Consider the following 20,216-nt stretch of genomic DNA (forward strand, 5'->3'; position numbering starts at 1 on the left):
CAGCGTGGCTCAGCAAAACTCCATGACTGATAGAATTTACTGTTTTCTATTCAATATACAGAACTTATCCTGTCAGGCTATTGCTCACACTTAAAGGGCTATACTCATAGAATATGAACATTCTATACCATGCAGGCTTACTCCAATAACAATATGCTACTGCCTGTAGCCTGCTAGCAGAATGTGGAGCTACAATACATAAATAATGTTGCACTTTTACAAATATCACTGACAAATTGTGAGAGTGGTTTTAAGATGCTTGAGATTGTTCACGTTGTATCTTGACTCATATCTCAAATAATGCAATCTGCTATGAAATCCAGGAAATCAGCTGTTTGTTTTGTCCTAAAACAGTTGTATGAAATTGTATGTATGTTACGTATTTAAGTATTTAAGCTGTTGCACTAGTAACATTTACCGTGCGTAGGCTCACACTATCATAGCTGTTGTTGCAGCGCGTCACCTAATGACTCAATAACATATGAATTTGATAAAGTTTCATTAGATCACCCACTAATCTCTCAACCCACTTGCCATTATCACCTCCCTCTCTAGCATGTTCCTGCTAACGCTCCAGCTCACACACAGTGGCATAATTCACCTCGCACATAAAAAGGCTGCTCCAGAACAGAAAGTCCACAAAGACAGGAACCACGCACAATGTAACAATGATTTGTGTGACTGTTGCACAACGTCTGTCTTAGCTTTTTTTTTTATTTTATTTTTTGCTCATTTTTTTTGCACAAATCAGCATCACCTCTGAAGAGATTCGTGCAGGTCTAGATTTGCTCACGGGTTCATCTGAAATGGCAGACTCTCCCCTGATTCACTCCTAAGTGGTCTCTGTTTATAACTCAAAGTGAGGCAGTTGTCAGCTCAGTCCTTCTCACTTGGCCTTACTTCTGTTTTTTTTTTTTTTAGCTATTCCTCGAGAGTGGTTGTTGGATAAAACGTATACAATTATAAAATAAAATAAAAAAAAATTGCCAAGGTATTCCAAAGGACAAAGAGGGAAGCTACTTAAGCCTCCCCTCATTTCAGCCTGTTATCATTCCAAGAGTGTCACATACTGCCGCGCCGCCATGTCCCTCGGCATCGCCTTACAGACGCACAGGGTATCCTTCCGAGTCTGAATGAGAAGCACTGGGCCCCACATTTAGATGCTCAGAGCAGCTGCCCTAAAGTGTCCATCCACACTGGTCCTAAGCAGTCACTGATAAGAACAAGTTACATTCAAAACTAATAAACATTCTAGAAAAGTGTCATGGATAACCTTAGAGCTTTGATTAGCATAAAAAAGTGACATTCCGTGCAGTTGTGCCACCTGATTAACAGTTGTGCCACCTGACAATTGCAACTAAACTCAAATTAAACAGCTTCTGTTCGGATGCCAGCATTATTTTCTACCCTTGTAATGAAGTTCACACAGAACAGTTTTTTTTTTAAAATAAAGAGTTTTATTATAAAATGTTTTTTTTCTAGCTTTACATTGGTTGGACCACACTGACATGGAAAGTGTACCAACCTACATATAGTTGAAAGTAGTTATTTTTTATCAGTATTTGACAGAGATCTACAAACCTTTTTGCTTAGTCCCAAGGTTCTCTGGGGTTCCTCTGGCTGATGCAACATTCAGTTTACAGCTATTGTCTCTGGACTTCAAAATAAAGTCCAATGTTTATGGTTGCACCACCCTGACATTTAGGAAATGTAAATTGCTGGACAAAAGTTTTGCAGTTATTTTAGCAGCTTTAAAACTATTGATATTAGGGAAAAAAACATCATTCAAAAGACTTCAAACATAAAATTATGCCCAAGTATTTTATTTTGACATTAAGTTTTCTTAGTCTGCTCACTTGCTCGGACAGCTGCATCACCTGATATCTTAGGGGTTTGAGAAGCCAAATTGAAATTACTAAAAAATGTATGACAATGAATAGGTTTTATAGAATAAAGTGATAGATGTCATGAAAAGATTAAATTATGTTTTTTTTTTTTATATATATAATGGACTTGGACACAAAAATATGCACTTCATGTCATTGACCCATATACTTTTATTTATAATTCCACTAAGCCTAACCTGGATAGTTATCTTAATTTATCCAGTCCTTTCCGTGGCCTTAACCCAAACCTCCCAAAACTCTTACTTTTATTCACTGCTGCTCTGCTCTGAGCATCTAAATGTGCCGCCCGTGGGTCTGCAGTGGACTCAATTGAAAGCCCGGTGCATCTCATTCAGATACGGAAGCGTACCTTTTGCCGACGCCGAGGGACGTGACAGAGCGGCGTTATGAGTCGGGATGGGGACGGGTTGCTCATCTTTTCCTCATATTTTCTAAATATAAGAGACCTCTAATCTGGTAACCACTGAATCCAACCCCATCTGCCTATTTTCTGGGTGGTTACCAAACTGGGTTGGGGGGGTTGGACTGGTTGGCCTGTTGTACGGTAGAACTTGGCATGCATCTCTCCTGCTCATTTTATCTCTGTGTAAATACTTCTCAAGGCAGTGTTTTATCTGGCTGAACGGGCTTTGTTTGGTCTTGATATCTCTTACTGCAGCTTGTCTTTGCTTTATGGATTTCTGGCAGCTTCTTTAAATATGCGATAAAGCTTAGCAAAGCACTCACCTTGACTCCTCTGTGTTTGTTTTTTATGTTTGTCATGTTTGTTTTTCCAGCATTAATGTTTTATTCACGTGTCATTTCCACCTGTATTTGTCCAAATGCACATTATTGGCATTTAATAGTAATTAGTATTGTAGCTAAACAACTTAGCGTTGAGTGTATCGTGAAATCAAATTATGGCTTTCTTAACATCTGGCACCGACTTGAATGGGCTTGAATAAACGGAAAGCCTAAAATTAAGACACTCCCTTATGCAAAATGATTGTGTTCTAATTGTCACGGACAGCTGTTTGTTCTAATAGATTCTGGATGCCATTGTTGGAGCAAGTTTCCAATAATTAGAATCATGTGGAGAGGAAGCATGCTTTGTTGTAGAGCTGCCAACCCCTCTGTAAGTGGGCTTTCTCTTTTGCTGGAACCTGGACCTCGCTTTTTTGCGTGCATCCTGCTGTAATTTAAGAAACAGCTGCCAACGCTGTTTGAGAACAAGTAGATATTTACTCTATACAAGCGTGGGCAAACGTGGCAGATAGAACAATATGATTGTGCCAATGAGGTTCCGTCTCTCCGATGGCTTAGCAAATGAATAAAATCATGTGCAAAGTGGGAAAAATATTTAAAAAATGAATGTTCGCAGAACTTAAGAAATACACCTCATTGTCTGGGAGCAGAACAGCATGCAGTAAAGGCCAAATTAATTTTAATCTGCAGTATTTATGTATGTGGTTCAGCGTGTGAACATGCGCCGCACTATTTGCTTTTGCTAATAGAAACAAGGGCAAAGAAAAGCTTCCATCTCCGAGTTATTTTTCCCAGCAGCTGAAGGTTTCTTTGGCTCCTTGCCTCATTTCGCATGTCTTTTTCTTACTACTTTGTCTTCTCCTTTTCTTGCTGGTGTGCGTGCGTGTGTGTGTTCATACACACAAACAGAGTGATTTGTGCCCTCAGGATCTTGATGAATCAAGTAAATAGAATATGTTGCGAGCTTATTTCACAATCACCGCATTGAAAAACCACTCAGTTGTGCTTTTGGGGTGCTAATTGTGTGGATTTAGGTTAGTCTACCCTCTCTGATAGTTTTTAAATGAAGCTTTTGTGCACTTGGTTTTTGGCAGTTTCTCCTTCATTAGTGCCAGACTTTATTTCACTCTCCCTCTCTCTCTCCCTGCTCTATTTTCCTGCCCTTATCTAATCTTATCAAGCAACAATAAGTCCTTTATCTGTGCAATATAGTGGATAAAGAAAAATATGTTTGCAGATACACATTACCTCCTCCTGAGCTTGAAGAGCATGTGTTAATGATGTTTTTAATTCAGGACGTGCATATTGGTTTTGTTGCTGTGAAGAGCAAAATCAAGATAGTAATTTTGGCACCAGTTTTAGTTGCTCTTGGAGGAAAAAAAAGAGAGAAAGAAAGAAAATCTTATCAATTTGAATAATGAGGGGAATAAAATGCAATGCAATAACCAAAGCTGAGGGCGTAATTATTGTTATGTCTTTTACGCTCCTATACACTATGATGCAGTGTGATCGTACAAAAAAAAGAATCATAAAGACATAAATTCCAGCCACAGTGTATATTTCTGCGACAGAGCTGTTTTACTATATGTTCACCTCAACATTAGACCCCTTCATTTTTTCATTTTTCCCTTTTTGTTGAAAGATATAAAAGGCCAAAAAAAAAAATAAAGATTGAAATCAGCAGTGTCTACAAAATACCCGCCGTCCATCACAGTGTGAATGACTGCAACGCTGAGCTTTATTGAGAGGAATTGCTACCATATTGGCCGACATCAACGTATACAAAACGGAAAGGTCACAACATGAACTTCCGTGTTCCCGGGGAGAAATCAAAGAGACTTGAACCTTTTTCGAAAGCGATGCGCGCACACGCCAGCGATCCCGCAGACTTAAGAAATCAAAGTGTCCACATGCACTGCACTCCCACTTCTTTTGTGTCTCAAAAAGGGTGAGAAGGAAAACTAGGACATGAGCTGCTAATACGCGTTCCGTCTATTATCGAGTTGTAAATCTCCCATCGTTGGTTTAATATCTGGAAAAGTAATCCACTAGACTCAGGGTTATGAGGTCACTAATTCAATTAGTCCCACCGGTGACGGGATTCGATGTTGGCATATTTTCCAAATAAAATCAGGTAAAGGTGATTGATGCGGTACTGAACAGGTAATAACATCACTTGATATGATTAGGCAAGGATTTCCCTCATAAATGCTTCCTCTCAGTACTCACTCACCCACGAACAAGCACTTGTTGTCACCGCTCACTGATGACATTATTAATCTTTGTTTGTCGGTGGTGCAGCAAGAAGAAGAAGAAGAAGAAGAAGGACGCATACTTTAATACCAAACTGCACGCATGCTTGGAATGATAGGGAGTTAGAGCATTGGTTCTCAAAGTGTGGTCCGGGGGCCAATGGCGGCCCGCAGAAACATTTCTGGCGGCCCGCAATGAATTACAGTTGATAGTTTTAATCCAGGAGCTACTAAGCTTGTTAAATGTTTATTGGACATTACTGGATACAGACCAACAAGTGTAAAGAAAAATACTGGGTATTTACCTGGTTTCTATATGGTGAATTTTAGTGTATTAATGGGTTATAAGCTGGTAATAAGCAGGTTGCTACAGCCCCCAATTATTAGCTATTTACCCAGTAAATATATGGTAACAGAAATGTGTTACTTGGTATTAACCTGTAATAAGAAGGTAAGAACAATGGCCAAAATACTGGGTAATTACCCAGTATTTTGTAAAGTAAATTAGTAAATTATAAAGCGTTATTATATTAACGCTTATTTTACTTAATGCTAAAATGTAGAACTGCAATCTGGTCAATAAAATTAGTACAAATGGGATTTCTTTCTGTTTTTTTCCCTTTTCTTTTCCTTTGGCGGCCCTCAGTCCAATGTTGGGTTCCTAAATTGGCCCTCAGGTATCAAAACTTTGAGAACCCCTGAGTTAGAGGATGTTTCTCCCTGGGTTACATAAAAGCATGCAATATGAGTAACAGTGGTCAGGGAACAGATAATGATTATCACATAAACATCCTATTTAATCACTGATTTCCTCTGTTAGTCAAACTCGTTGTTTTTAGTTTGCAGGATGCAAGGTAACCATCAGCATTTGTGCCCTCACCTAAATTCAGCGGTGAAAAGAATTTAAATTGTGGTGCTGAAAGCAGTGAAGCGTTGCGTTTCAAAAAAATTCAACAACACTGGGACAGCACGAATGTCCTTGTTCCTCCAGACATACTTGACTGTGAGTGGTTTTCATAGTCCTTAGGAAAACTGTTGTTGTGTTTTTCAATGCTGTGAGGACAAAACAACAAAAAAAAAATTGGATATTAACTGAATTCATCAGTTTTTTTGTTTTTTTTGTGTGCGTGATCAGTTGTGTTCAAAAGATTCAAGGCATTTTCACTTCGACATGTTTTTTTCAGCTGGACTTTTTTCAAAAAAAAACAGAAGATTTATTGTTTGTTGTTGTTGTGCTCCAGACCCAGCGTCGCGTGACGTTCCATCTTCCCGATGGTTCCCAGGAGAGCTGCAGTGACAGCGGGCTGGGAGATCCAGAGCCGAGCAGCACGGCCAGCACCACCCAGCCTCTTCCCCTCAGCTTCCCCCAGGAGGAATACTACGAGCAAACATCACCGAACAGCCGCACTGAGGGAGATGGGAACTCAGACCCTGAATCCAGTATGTCTTGCATGTTCATTATTTGTCGTTATTTATTTCATATTTTCGGGCAAATAATATCAATAGCAACATCGAACAGTGGCCACCTGTCCTCACCTGTGTTTTTCAATGGGTAAAGGACAGCGTTTTATTCACTTAAAAAAGTAACCACTTACTGTCATTTAACAAGTAAATAGCCTGTTACCCATTGAGGTGTTGTGCGAGGTAATTCTTTATACAAGTGGAGAGTTTAGCAATGCACTGAAGGTTGCATTGCTAAGAAAGAAAATAAAGAGCCGTTTCGATGAAAGCAGAAAACCATCTGAGTCACATTACACATGCAAATAAATTGGTTTTAAATGAAACAGAAGCACATTAAGGGTGTAGCTCGCACATTGGCGCATTTATTATTGACAATTAATTTTGTCAGCATGAATGTTGTACGTGTGGTCCAGTGCTAAGCCGTGCAGTAGAAGGGGAGAATTATACATCTGAAGTTGAAACGGCGTCGGTGAATTTATTCAAACGAATCACAAGACAGCTGTCGCTGCATGGCTTACTGCCCAATGACGCTGGCCATAAAAGCCCGTTAAAATGCAAGTGAGCACAAATCCGTCCCAAAATACATACAACAGATTTTTTTTTATTTAAAAAAGTAATTGCACAAATATCTGGCTGAGAAGAAATAGGCGAGTGCTTAGGACAAACAACTGAGGACCCTTAGCTTTTTATTTTTTATTTTTTGCCATCATGAACCATCATGTAGATCAGGGGTTCTCAAAGTTTTGATACCTGAGGGCCAATTTAGGAACCCAACATTGGACCGAGGGCCGCCAAAGGAAAACAAACAGAAAGAAATCCCATTTGTAATAATTTTAATGACCAGATTGCAGTTCTACAGTTTAGCGTTAAGTAATATAAGCGTTAATATAATGTAATTTAAGCATTAATATAATAACGCTTTATAATTTACTGGGTAATTACCCAGTATTTTGGTCATTGTTCTTACCTTCTAATTACAGGTTAATACCAAGTAACACATTTCGGTTACCATATATTTACTGGGTAAATAGCTAGTAATTGGGGGCTGTAGCTACCTGCTTATTACCAGCTTATAACCCAATAATACACTAAAATTCACCATATAGAAACCAGGTAAATACCCAGTATTTTTGTTTACACTTATTGGTCTGTATCCAGTAATGTCCAATAAACATTTATCAAGCTTGGTAGCTCCTGGATTAAAACCATCAACTGTAATTCATTGCGGGCCGCCAGAAATGTTTCTGCGGGCCGCCATTGGCCCCCGGGCCGCACTTTGAGAACCAATGATGTAGATGATGTAGATGATGTAGAGAAAATGATTTTGCGCCACCTTACACGAACAAGGCTATTCTGTACCCAGCATCTTGGGGTGAACCTGCATCATATTTATATTACACACTGAATCAAGGCTCAGATCGGAGCAGACCTTCACTGCCTCTGTGTATAATTGCCAGTAACGCTTTAGGCTCTTTATAGAGCTGTGGCGCATGTTGACTTTTACAGATAGAGAAACCAGCTCTATAATTTTTTCCTGGCCGAAGACGTATGAGGATGATCGCTTTGAACTAGCACTCAAAACGTCCAGTGTGCAGTAAAGAAGGGAGGAAAAAAAACAACAAAACTCTACATCAGTCATTGTATTTACCATTGATTTACAGTGACAGTGGAATGAATGTATTTGTATTTTCCCCTAAAAACATTATAGATCCTTCACACAAAAACAGCCCTTTCAAGCAGAAATACTTCATGAGCGATACTTAACAATCCTTTGAAGGAGAAGGAGAAGAAAAAAAAAAAGTAATGCTTCAACTATTTTACCATTTTAATTAATGCAGTTTTCAAACACTGTTTTCACCTATTATCCATCCAACCATTGTGTCATACCTGTAAGTGAGACACCAGCCCTTAGATGCATGTGCCTCCCCAGCAGCTGTGCTGACAGGTCCAGGGCTGGGGTGTCACTGTGAGTGTGATTATGAATACATTTGTTAGACTGTAGACAAGATAGCTGACATGCAGGCAACGCTGTGTCCTGTTCATTTACATGCAAAAGTCCATGCCATTTGTCATTTCTTTTTTTTTTCTTCTATTTTTGACTAGAGGATATGCTGCCAAATTATTATTATTATTTTTTTTATATATACGCAACCAACTGACCTTCCTTTTCCTTCACAGATACGCACCTGTATACACACACACAGGCACTTGTGTAACACAGTCACAAACACATACATCTAATGATCGAGCCTCACCATTCCCAGCTGTTCTCTTTAATGTTTTCACGCGAGTGAAACGTGATTCAAACGTGATTCACGTGTGGGGAGGCAATATCTCACCATCTCATTAATAGCCAGTGACATGTGCGTATCATAGTTAATACATAAAGGGCTGTCTTATATGTAGCAAGTGGGCAGAATGCATGCTAAAAATAAAAATTGAATTAAAATGTAATATCATAAGAGTCATAAGATGTTCTGTGGCATTACCACACGTAATGAGAGTCATTTGTTTCAAAGACCTGAACCAGTTTAATGTCTAACCTGAATCTTTAATCTAACCAAAATTAAAATCTTATCCCTAAACTTAACCAATTTATCTGAATAATAGTAATAAATACAAGTGCAAACACACAAAAAAAACTGACTGCATTTCCTCCATCTAGAAGTAACGTCAGATAAACTTAGACTCTGCAGTGCTCTGCTCAGAAAGAGAGATGGATCCTGTATGTTGGCTGTCTCGGAGATTAGTGTGGTGGTAGCAGATGGGGGCTAAAGATGAATTCAATATGATTTTATCATTGAGCACCAGGCTGGCACAGCTGTGGTAATCTCTTATTGTGCTGTCTCGATATGTAAAGCAAAAAAAAAAAGAGAGAGCGAGAAAAAGTGGAAAAGAGGGAGAAGTGATGGCACAGCTCCAAGGAGAAAGGGAGAAATGGAGCTGACAGAGTGAAAGTCTCAAACAATGGTTCAAAAAAAAAATACGTCAATTCAGGAAGTCAAAAGCAGTATTGTTTTGTAAAGGTGTAGCTTGGACCTGAATGTCAGCTCTCATCTGAAAAAAATGGTCTGTGCCAAAGGCATGCCATGTGGCCTTCTTATGACACTGACTTTCTCAACTCCTCTAACTCCTCTTTAAACCTGCATCTTTATTAGACGACCCACTCTTGAAATAAAGTTCATATGACATTTTATGTTTCTATTATTTATGAGTTAGGTGGCTGTTCATTTTATGGGCTCTTGCCTCCCCCTCCAGGCTTATTTCACCGCTCCGCCATCAGTCTTATTCTGTCACCTCTTTTGTCACACATCGTTGCAAAGGTTTTGGATATTTCCCTTTTCTCAGTCTCAACAAATAGATAAACGCTGCACATTAATATCATCAGCATGCGTGATTTTAGGTCCAACCCCCATGCGTCTGACTGCAGGCTTTTTACACAACTGTACATCCGGAGCAATTAGGCATGATGAATTTTACCTGTCCCTTTTGGACAAAATTACAACACTTCATCAAAACATCAAAAGCAGAAAAGCATAATGATATGCAACGCGTCTCTTTCCTTGGATAAGTAGGGTATTCACTGCTATTTCAAGTGGCATTCTTCCCCATTGTGACACTGCACTGTGTCATCTGCAGTTTTCAGCTATGAAAATGAAATCATTGTGCTATCTCAGGTTGACATTGATGATTCACTTTTTCATTATGTTTCTTTGTTGCTGCTTATTTCATTATATATATGTATATGTATCTATTTGTGTATATGTATATATGTATCTATATGTGTATATGTATAGATATGTGTGTATATATGCATATATATATGTGTATGTATGTATATATGTATATATATGTGTATGTATGTATATATGTATATATATGTGTATGTATGTATGTATATATGTGTGTATATATATATACACATATATATGTGTATATGTATATATGTATCTATATGTGTATATGTGTACATATGTGTGTATATATGCATATATATATGTGTATGTATGTATATATGTACATATATATGTGTATGTGTGTATGTATATATGTATATATATGTGTATGTGTGCATGTATATATGTATATATGTGTATGTGTGCATGTATATATGTAAATATATGTGTATGTATGTATATATGTATGTATGTATATATGTGTATATATATAAATACATATATATGTATCTATATGTGTATATGTATATATGTGTATGTATATATATGTGTGTATATATGTATATGTATATATATGTGTGTATATATGTATATATATATATATATATGTGTGTATGTATGACTGTATATATACATATACACATATAGATGCACATATATACATATACAGATATATATATGTATATATATATGTATACATAATGCATGTTTCAAATAAACTACTGCAGTTTTCAGGTCAGAAGTTACTGACTGAAACTGTTTGTGTTACACAGAAGACTAAAAGCATCCGGTGCAAATGTTAGCCATGACCCATTTGGGCAGATACTTTATGTATTATTCTTGTTTTTTTCTTGTGATCCTGACAATAGTCCTTGCTCTGAGTTGATGAGCTTGTGCCCCTCTGACCAATTCAGGTTTGTTGATACCAAGAGTGTTTTTGAATGCATTCATTAATACTGTAACATGATGTTAACCTAATGATGCCCTAAAAGGTTTCTGCTGAATGACGGCGGACATCATGTCACAAATAGCAAACAGCGGTAAGCCCTCAGACAAAGAGCACCAAAGTAATGGCAAATGTTGTTTTTCCAACAATACACTTTTTTTTCCCCCCTGGAAAATGTACTTATTTCTTTGTCCTGTTGTCGGAGTTGGGGAATTTAAGAGCTTGTGCTTTTGCCCACTCTCCAGCGGCTCACTAAAGGCGGTTTACAGTAGTGGGATGGTCTGGGAACATGAAAACTGTCACATTATGGTGCCGTATATTAATCTGTGACAAATAATCAGATTAAAGGCTTGGTGGGTTCTTTTTTTTGTGGGGCGTTACATCCTCAACACCAAATTTTTTTTGATAATAGCACTCGGACGTAAGACAGAAACTTTCCAGCTGAATGATTAACAACTGCCGTTTTTTCAAGAGGCCTCTTGAATTGATCTAGTGTGTCAAACACATCGTCAAACTCCATATGTCTGGCTGCCAATGGCAAGATTGTGCTAAAATAGGGATTCAACTGTCTATAGTACACAGTCTTAATAAAGGGCTTTCACAAGGAAGCAGTTAGAAAAAAAAAAAAATTGTATGATTGAGACAACTCGTAGCACTAAGTCAGGCCAGCTTCACTACAAATCTGTAACACGACATTTTGTTTGAGTTTGACACATTCTTTTGTGATGACGCCAAAGTCTTCAGTACAGTTAGCCACATTCATTATTCATACAAGTCCAATCTCGGTTTCATTTTTGAGCATTCTCGTATGCAATTAGAAGTAATGAATGTGCTTCTTAATTACATTAATTTGTGCGAATGTCCATTCCCCGTCGAAATTTTCTGTGGAAACATTGTGACACTGACCAATGGCATATCATTTGCAATGTGACTAAATCCATTCAGCATAGGACAATTAGCCGTAATTAGTGTTACAATGTCATCGGCGACCAGGAGGAAAGACAAAGCTGACATGCCACAAAGAGAAAAAAAAAACACTTGTTCGCAGTGGTAAAAGTCCAGCACAGTAGCGAGATCCAGATAATTGGCTGACCACAGGTCAGAAAGATGAAGGACTGCTGGAAGACATGTTGCGTTCTTTTTTTTTCCCCCCCAAAATTGTATTCATATTAAGTTGGCTGAGCAGGCTCTTTGATAGCGATGGCCTCCTCCACATTTACATACTTAAGAGCTGCCAGTGCAACCTTTTACTTCTGCCAGCATGTTCTGCCACTGACTGCTGACAAATGAGCAGGTTCATCGAGGTAATTAAGAATGAAATGCCTTGCTTAAGGGTACATCTCTGGTAGTTATTGAAAGACACGAAGGAGCTCGTCTCATTCATCTCACAACATGAGCTTTACTGCCATGTAATGTGAGATATTCTGGCTATGGAGTGTGTCTTCCTTCTCTGCATAAAATTGTAATGCAGTGTATTTCTTCTTCTTTTGCATTTATCTCACAATCTACAAGATAACTTTTTTCAGACTCCTTATTTCACATCGTTTGCACTAGTTTGCTTCCTGCTCCATATTCCCCCCATCATATAAATAAATAAAGGGCTTTGTGCCTTCTGGGTCCCGCAACTTTTTACAGCCGTCCCAGTGGGCCAGCGAGAGAGCTAAACGAAGCAACAGTGAGTATTAACCTACATAGATTGGTCCTTTCCTTTTAAGATGATTTAAGATTTTTTTTGACCGCCAGAGTCTACAGCTGAGTCAGGAGAGGGGGTTTAGATGGACTCATCTGTATCCTTTTCAACCAATTGGGATTTGGTGGTGCTGCTCAGCACTCGGAGGTGTGGTGGAGGGAAAAACCCCTCGTTTTATCTAGTTCAAATGCCACGCCAGTTGTCTCAGAGAGCAAGACGAGCTATTGATCTGAAGGAGCCGACTCAACTCGCCGAAATCTCTCTCCACCCTCCTTCAAACAAGTGAGCGGTGTCATCTTAGGAACCAGAGCGTACGGCCACACATCTTTCTCTGTATTTCAAGGGATTTAGTGACATTTTGAAACCAAAAAAAACACAGTTGGTAAAATGGTATTGTTTAAAAATAAAAAAAATAAAAAATATATATTGAGGTAACGTGACAATCCAACAATACTGGCAAACTGAAGCAGGTACAGTAGTCTATGCTATAGCATTTTGTACACATATCATTATTTTATTTTTCAATAAACAAAAACTAACCCCTTTAGTTTGCGTAGCTTACATATACGCATTGTTTAAAGGGGAAATAAGTAGTTTATAGTACCATCTAGAGGAGAGGCTGAAATTTACAACAAAGACCTGCTGCTCTGCTCACCCCCTCCCTTCCCTGAGCGCTACGGTATCCTCAGCTGGTCAAATGTCGTCCTCGTCGTCTTTCTCCGTGTCAGCAGATGAGGTTCGTGAGGTGAGGGAGAGGGCGGAGCTACCGCGGCCGTAGCAGACGAAGCGGAGAGAGAGGAGGCGGGACTTCCGCTACAAGTAAAGAGACGCTTGTTTTGTTCTCTCGCATTTGTCCTTACAGGCTCCGGTAGAAACATGGCGTCTCGCTGCTAACAGTGGCTATGCAACCGCGGTCCGCGGTCATGTTATTTAACATGACTTTTTGAAACCCTACGAAAATGAAACAAAAACTATTATACAGCGACTAGACAATGCAGGAGCACATAATATGTATACAAAAGTGAATTTTGGGTTATATAAACCCATAAATACTACATATTGTACCTTTAAATCACTTGATTTAGCAACAGAAAAGACAGGAGGACGAGATGACCGTCACTGTGGACTGTGATGTATGTCGTAAAGTAGAATGTTACAGTTGTTTGTGGCATCAAGTCCTTGACAGAGGTGCCATTCGCCTTGTTGTAAATTGATGTACCGTCAAAATAATGTTCTTGCCATTATTTAAAGGTTGAAATCCTACATTATGTCACCTTAAATGCCTCTATTCCAACATTTCTTGAAGCTCACATATTATGGCCCAAGAGATGTGATGCGAATGCTCAGAGGGTGTAGCTAGAAAAAAACAAGACTGTCGGCTGAAGACGCCGTGTTTGGTTGCTTAAAAGATGCTACTTCAAATTCACTGAGCAGCAGTGAGTGGGGGTTTTCAAAGACCTGCACAATTAAAATTCTCATTCTGCAGCTGCTAACATGTTCACTAAGTTCTGTGTCTGGTATGGGAAGGGATCAATAACTGCTAAGTTTGATTATGTCTATAGACTATGTATTCTGAACTGGGTTGGGGGGGTTTAGAGACTTCAAACATGGATGCTCAAAGGCCCAAGCCAGCAATTCAACTTTGTTTCAATGCACTGACTCTGTTTTTGTAAATCAATATAGCCACATGATAGCCTCATGTCTTGTAGTTTTAAATTCCATGTAGTTTGAACAAATATTACGTAACATGCTATATTATTCCCCACTCGCCCCCACACAAACGTGAGGAGACTGTTTATTATTATACTTATTAGTCACGCAAGGTTGCTTTGCTACCTGACTGTGATGCTTCTTCAGCTGCTAGCTAAGTGAACTACTGGGTCAGCATATTTGTTCATTGCTTCCTCATCTACTGTGTTGGACCAGAAGTGCTTCCACACACTGATTTTGGATGTTCAGTTCAGCCATTGCTGAGAACGCTGTGTTTTATCGTAATCTCGGGCTCAGCGAGATCTCTGAAAAAACCCTGTCCGGTTACGTAAACAACGGTTCTCCTGAACAGCAGATCGTCCTGCTCCGGGCACTAGTCCGGGCACATCCGGTTGCGTACATTGAACCAAAGAAGAAGAATAACGTCCGTTGTGGAAGTTTTTCACGAGCGACAGTGTCTTCTGACTCTGGGTCTGACTCCGGGTCAAAGTCATAAAAGGGACTGCGGCGGGGAGTCGTGACAAAGCTATTTTTAAACATTGTTAAAACAATATTTTGATAATGAGTAGCAGTGCATCCACCGTTCCAGAGGGGGGAGCTGCGCTTCTGAGAGCGGTTGTACTTCCGGGTACTGGCCAATCACAAGACTCTGTCTTCTGGGTGAGAGAGTTGAGTCTCAAATCTCGCGGCTGGGAAACACCGTCAGAAAAGAGGATTTCTATCGGCTCGTTTACAGCAACTTTGAACTTTTTGACCATAAAAACAAGTTAATGTATGTAAGTAGACCTCCATAACTAACATATATGTGCAACAGGACCACTCTATTTATAGCTTTAAGGCCACGTTGCTCTCACTGTGCCCTTTGCTGGACCAGTCGATGATTTCTTCAGGTGGTCTGATGGACTTCTAAGCTGTATATTTTCAACTCAGTTTTTTCTAAGGTTTGAGTTTTTGGGTTACAATAAATAACTAAATAAATAAATAAAAACAGCAGCCTTTAAACTTTGAAGATATTCCTCCGCGGGGAATATGGCAAGGGCACCACACACCTCCCCAACTTTTTCTCAAGAACCACACTGCCCTTGCAGTGTGATGAGCTGAGGTTACACCTGCCTGAAAGAGCAGAGACTTTCCCTCCAGAAGCAGGACGAAAAAAAACCTGGGAAGCTATCAAATATAGATGTGCTGATGTTTTATTCAAAGCCATTTGTTATAGATAGTTTTTACAAAAATCCCACACTTTTTTCATTTTTTAGTGTGAGCGCTTATTTTAGGCATTAACATGTTTCCGGGGGAATTTATTTGCCCCTGGTACCACCCGCCCACCCACTCACCCCACCTCACTCACGCAACCTGCTGCAGTTCAATCCGGAAACCCAAGGCATTTATGGATTATTTTGTATCTCATTTCCTCTGTTTACGGCAACAAACATGACATGACATGACATGACAATCTTTATCCTTTAAAAAATGGAAAATTGGGACATCCATATATAATAAAATATAATATAATATAGTCCTCATCTGGATAGTTATGTTTCCTTGTTTACAGTCTCTTTATATGCTCTGTCATGAGGTCAGAGGTAGGTCTGCTTCACATTTCCATAAAGCCATTATGCTCAAGCTTGGAGGTGTTGTATTTCAGCATAACCAATGGCATAGTTTATTGTGAACAACTGCATTAGTGAGGCTGAGACGTGGTTGGAGGAAGTGCCTCTCTCTTTCTCCCTTTTTATTCTTTCTTTCTCTCTCTCTACCGCACCAGCTCCTTCTCCCACTCCCTTTTCCCCCCCGTTAACATATAGCACCCTAGACAGATTAAAATGCATGCTCTCATCCCTTTCTCATTTTTCACATGAAGTCGGTCTCAAGGATAAGGATGGCCTCTGCTCAGAAGGACTTATTGACCAAAATAACTGTGCATCAATATGTCTCCTGAAGGCTGTGCAGGCCGCAGTTCCACAGGGGTTGTATTTTCACCAAACTCAGTCTTTAATGTTATTGACCTGGCTTGTCCTGATATGCTGCAGAATGGCGTAGCAGGCTGAAAACATAAACCAATCAGCCATAACACTGAAACAGGTTACTGGTTTTTACTGTTATGTTGGCCTGTGTTGAAATAGTTTACTTTGAAGCATCAGCTGATTCTGATTTAAAATCTATGTTACTTCAAGTCCTAAGTCAAAAAAAAAAAAAAACAGTGCTGTGGCCTTATGATGTAGTATAGCAAAGCCGTCTTCATTGTCGGAAGAAGAGCACAGTTATTGATGTATCAGTAGAATTAATGCAGCAAAGTGTGCTGACAGGCAAGGAAAGGAACAAAGACGATGATACAATCTGCTCGGAGAACAACGTGCTGTGACCAATGCAAAAAAAAAATGATTTTGCGACTTTTGTCTGGCTTACGTTTCTGTAAGAAATCACTGTTGGATAAACTGCAGTTTTGATGAGATTCAATTTACAGTGATGGCTGTGGCATTGCAGCAGTGACATCTATAATGACAGAGAGCTATGACTACACTATGATGCCATCTGTCTGTGTTTCAAGTATTAGCACATTTCAGCTAAAATCTGTCATTCACAAGAAAATGCAATATTTTCCCAAGAAATCATTAATTTCTCAACCACGGGCATAAAATTGCAATAAATCTCATGCATAACAGTTCATACACACACACACATCCAAACACACACACACTCTTGAATGTTGATGAAGTTACAGGCCATCGATTTGATTGGTTTAAATTTTAATACAGCATGCAGTTTACAGGATGCTTTTAATCTGCATTTGGAATGACTGTTGCAGTCTAATCCAGGTGTTGAATGCATACACATGAACAGGATTACTCCCCACTGCATTGTTCGGGACCCTATCCCCACCCGATCAATGTATGCACTGGTTGATAAATTGGTATTTGCGGATAAATGGATCACTTGAGAAGCCACTCACGGGGCTACAAAGGCTGATAAATGGAGTAAAAGTGTGGCGAGGAAAGCAGGACAGAATTGTGCTGAATGAGCGCAGGACAAAAAAAGGAGAATAAACAGGATGAGGTTTTTGGATGGGACCTGCTGAGGAAGTAGATTTTCAGAGAGAACCTACAGGACATGTTTGGCCAAACTGAAAATGACATGGGGCTTTTTTTAGGGGTGCTTGAAACTAAACGCATAAACGTGGTTGTTGTGTACCACCTCAGCAAGTGAGCCGAGGCATTCATCATATTCACCACGGTAAAGTTGGCAAGGCACTGTTGCCTGGGCTCTTTGAGAGGCATGTGTTGGGACCTCAAGGAGACGGGAGCACTCGTGAGGTCAAGTCAGCTGTCTGCTATTCCATGCATGCAGAAGCAGACCTGGAGCTCAAGCCATCGCCAGAAGCTCTGCCAAGCAGGCAGACAGACTCTGTTCCTTTGTCCCCATTTCCCCCAGACACCTGCATGATTGCATTGATTTGTCCTGATTCCATTCAACCAAGGGTCCCGGTGGATTTCACATGTCAAACATCTGTCACACAAAGGCTCCTTCATGCTGACTAATTCAGCACACTTATAAGAGCCAAATCTTTAAAAAAAGGCATTGGATGAGCAAAATAGAAAAGTATATTTCCCAAATTAATCTTTGTGGTTACCCCCCACCCCCCTTTTGGATTAAATAATGGATTTATTTCATATTATTATGTTAACATAACCTGTAAAACAACATTGTACGTAGGTGGTACCTCAGAATATCTACTCAGCTAAAGATGTGGATACTTCGAGTATCCCTGGGTGTTCATCCGCAGAGTGGAATTGTGACGGAAGGAAGGAAGACAGAATGCATAATACAGAGTTATACATAGTGCAGAAAATAGACTGGAATGTCTCCTGAAGCCAGTTACAGGCAGCAGCAGCAGCAGCGGCAGCAAAGTCCTTTGTGAAGATAAAATCCGGGACCTCTGTGAGCATGCCCTTGATTCTGCAGTTGGCTTAACTCGGCAGGTCACCGAGGGCAGTCAGATGTTGTCTCGAGGCATGTCCCACTGCCTCCACAAGGGCTCCGGCTGGTGTCACTGAGCTTACCCGGTGCAGAGGGCATGTTGGGTGGAAAGGAGGGTGTATTTGAGGTGCACAAAGCCATCACTCTGCTGCCACAGGCCAGCACTGGGAACGGTGGAATGAGCAGATATGCTCATTTTGATCCACTGAGGTATAATAATTGATGATCAGCCCTGCTGTCACATCTGGGAACCACTGGCCTGTGCTATAATGCACCCTTAATGCATCGCATGGTGGTGAGGACTGAGGTGCCACAGGGGCCTGACTTTGGTTTCCATTTCATGTGGCTGATTGGGAGAGTAGAGGTGCATATAACACACCAAAGAAAACCACCCCTCACACCTGAACTTCACATGTTGAATGTGTGGTTAAAAAACCAGCCCCGAAGAAACCTCGGTACATTTGTTCTTCTTGAGAAAACAGTTCTTGCTTGACATTTCCTTGAAGTTGTGTCCCATGGTGCGTGATTGAACATGGAAAGGGAAATGCACAAATAATTGTTTCCTATTTACCCATTTTAATTAATCTGGTGAGGTTCACAAAAGGGGGATGCAACAAAGTTGTGCTTGGAAAAGCATTTTATCTTGTTCAAAAAAAAAAAAAGAGTATATTAATCCCATTTGCTGTTTGGTAAATGTGTGATGAAGAGAAACTTCACATACTTGGTATGAATGAAACATGTATACATAAGCAAATGCCTTGATCTGACATAAAACTCCAATGTTGAATGTTCAGCTACAGTAAACAGATATTTCGAGCACAAAACACCACAAATGACACCCTGAGGGTCTTTGAAAGCCTTCACGAGTGCGGTTCTGCAAGAAAACATGAATAACGCGACCAAACTGTGGAAAAGTCCAAATCAAATGTCTCCCACAGGTCATGTGTCACTGGCTCTTTTCAAAATTAAAGTGAAAAAAAACAACTTTTCAGAATAATTTCCATAAAGGATCAATAGGCTTCCATTTTGCTGGCCTCACTGAAAAAAACATTTAAACCACTGAGCAGCTTTGTCTGCCCAAAAAAGGGGACTTTGTTCCACGTTTGTTGTCATTGTTGGTCGTCAGTGATCCGATCAAATTTTAATCACACTATTCAGCCTCATTGATTTCAGTTTATCACAGATTGTGTTGAATGGAACATTGTTCTTTTCCCCTCCATCAGTGGCAATTACCAACAAAGAGAGCTCAATATCGCAGCGTATTAGAAGCCATGTTTGTGAAATACTGGATTTGGACTTCTCGGCTGCAGCTGCCAGTATTATGAGTACAGCAGGACAATAACAGACATGTGTCACACGACAGTGTATAAGGCACTTTGAACCAGCACAAAAATGTCTTACCACTGTTAAAGGGCAGCTGCCACCTATCAATTAATCATCTGTTTAATATGACCAATAAAATCTTTATAGTGTAAAATGTCAAGTTCCAGTAAAAGCCGAGAAAAAATTAAAAACAAAAAAAAAATTGTTCTTTAAAAAAAGTGAGTAGTCATGCAGTTTTCAAGCTTTACTTCTAGAAGGGATAGGCCTACTGAGCGGTTGCAATGATGAAATTGTCCGTGAATCATTTCTCCAAGGTCTGCTCCGGTGCCTCATTCTGCATCATCTTCCTTGTGGTGCACTCACCGATATACACCTGTCTCACCACTGTAAATAGTGCCAGTTTGCCCGAACTCAACCAATCTGCAGCTGTGGGGGTAATTAGCAGAGTGTCCACTGATCATTAGTCACATTATGCATTAGTAAAACATATAAAACTGATCATGCAATGTCGTTTATTTCAATATACTAGTA

General features: G+C 39.7%; 1 protein-coding gene across 1 annotated transcript in view; it reads left to right on the forward strand.

Moving 5' to 3' along the window:
* pcdh11 (protocadherin 11) overlaps positions 1–20,216 on the forward strand; it is a gene marked incomplete at both ends in the record, with an annotated part of 119,804 nt that overhangs the window by 67,804 nt on the left and 31,784 nt on the right. Inside the window, one exon of the mRNA XM_083891153.1 lies at positions 6,145–6,343. Coding sequence (XP_083747279.1) covers positions 6,145–6,343 — 199 coding nt within the window. The remainder of the gene's footprint in view (positions 1–6,144; positions 6,344–20,216) is intronic.

The sequence above is a fragment of the Microchirus variegatus genome, assembly GCF_963457635.1.
Source record: "Microchirus variegatus genome assembly, chromosome: 6".
NCBI lineage: Eukaryota > Metazoa > Chordata > Actinopteri > Pleuronectiformes > Soleidae > Microchirus > Microchirus variegatus.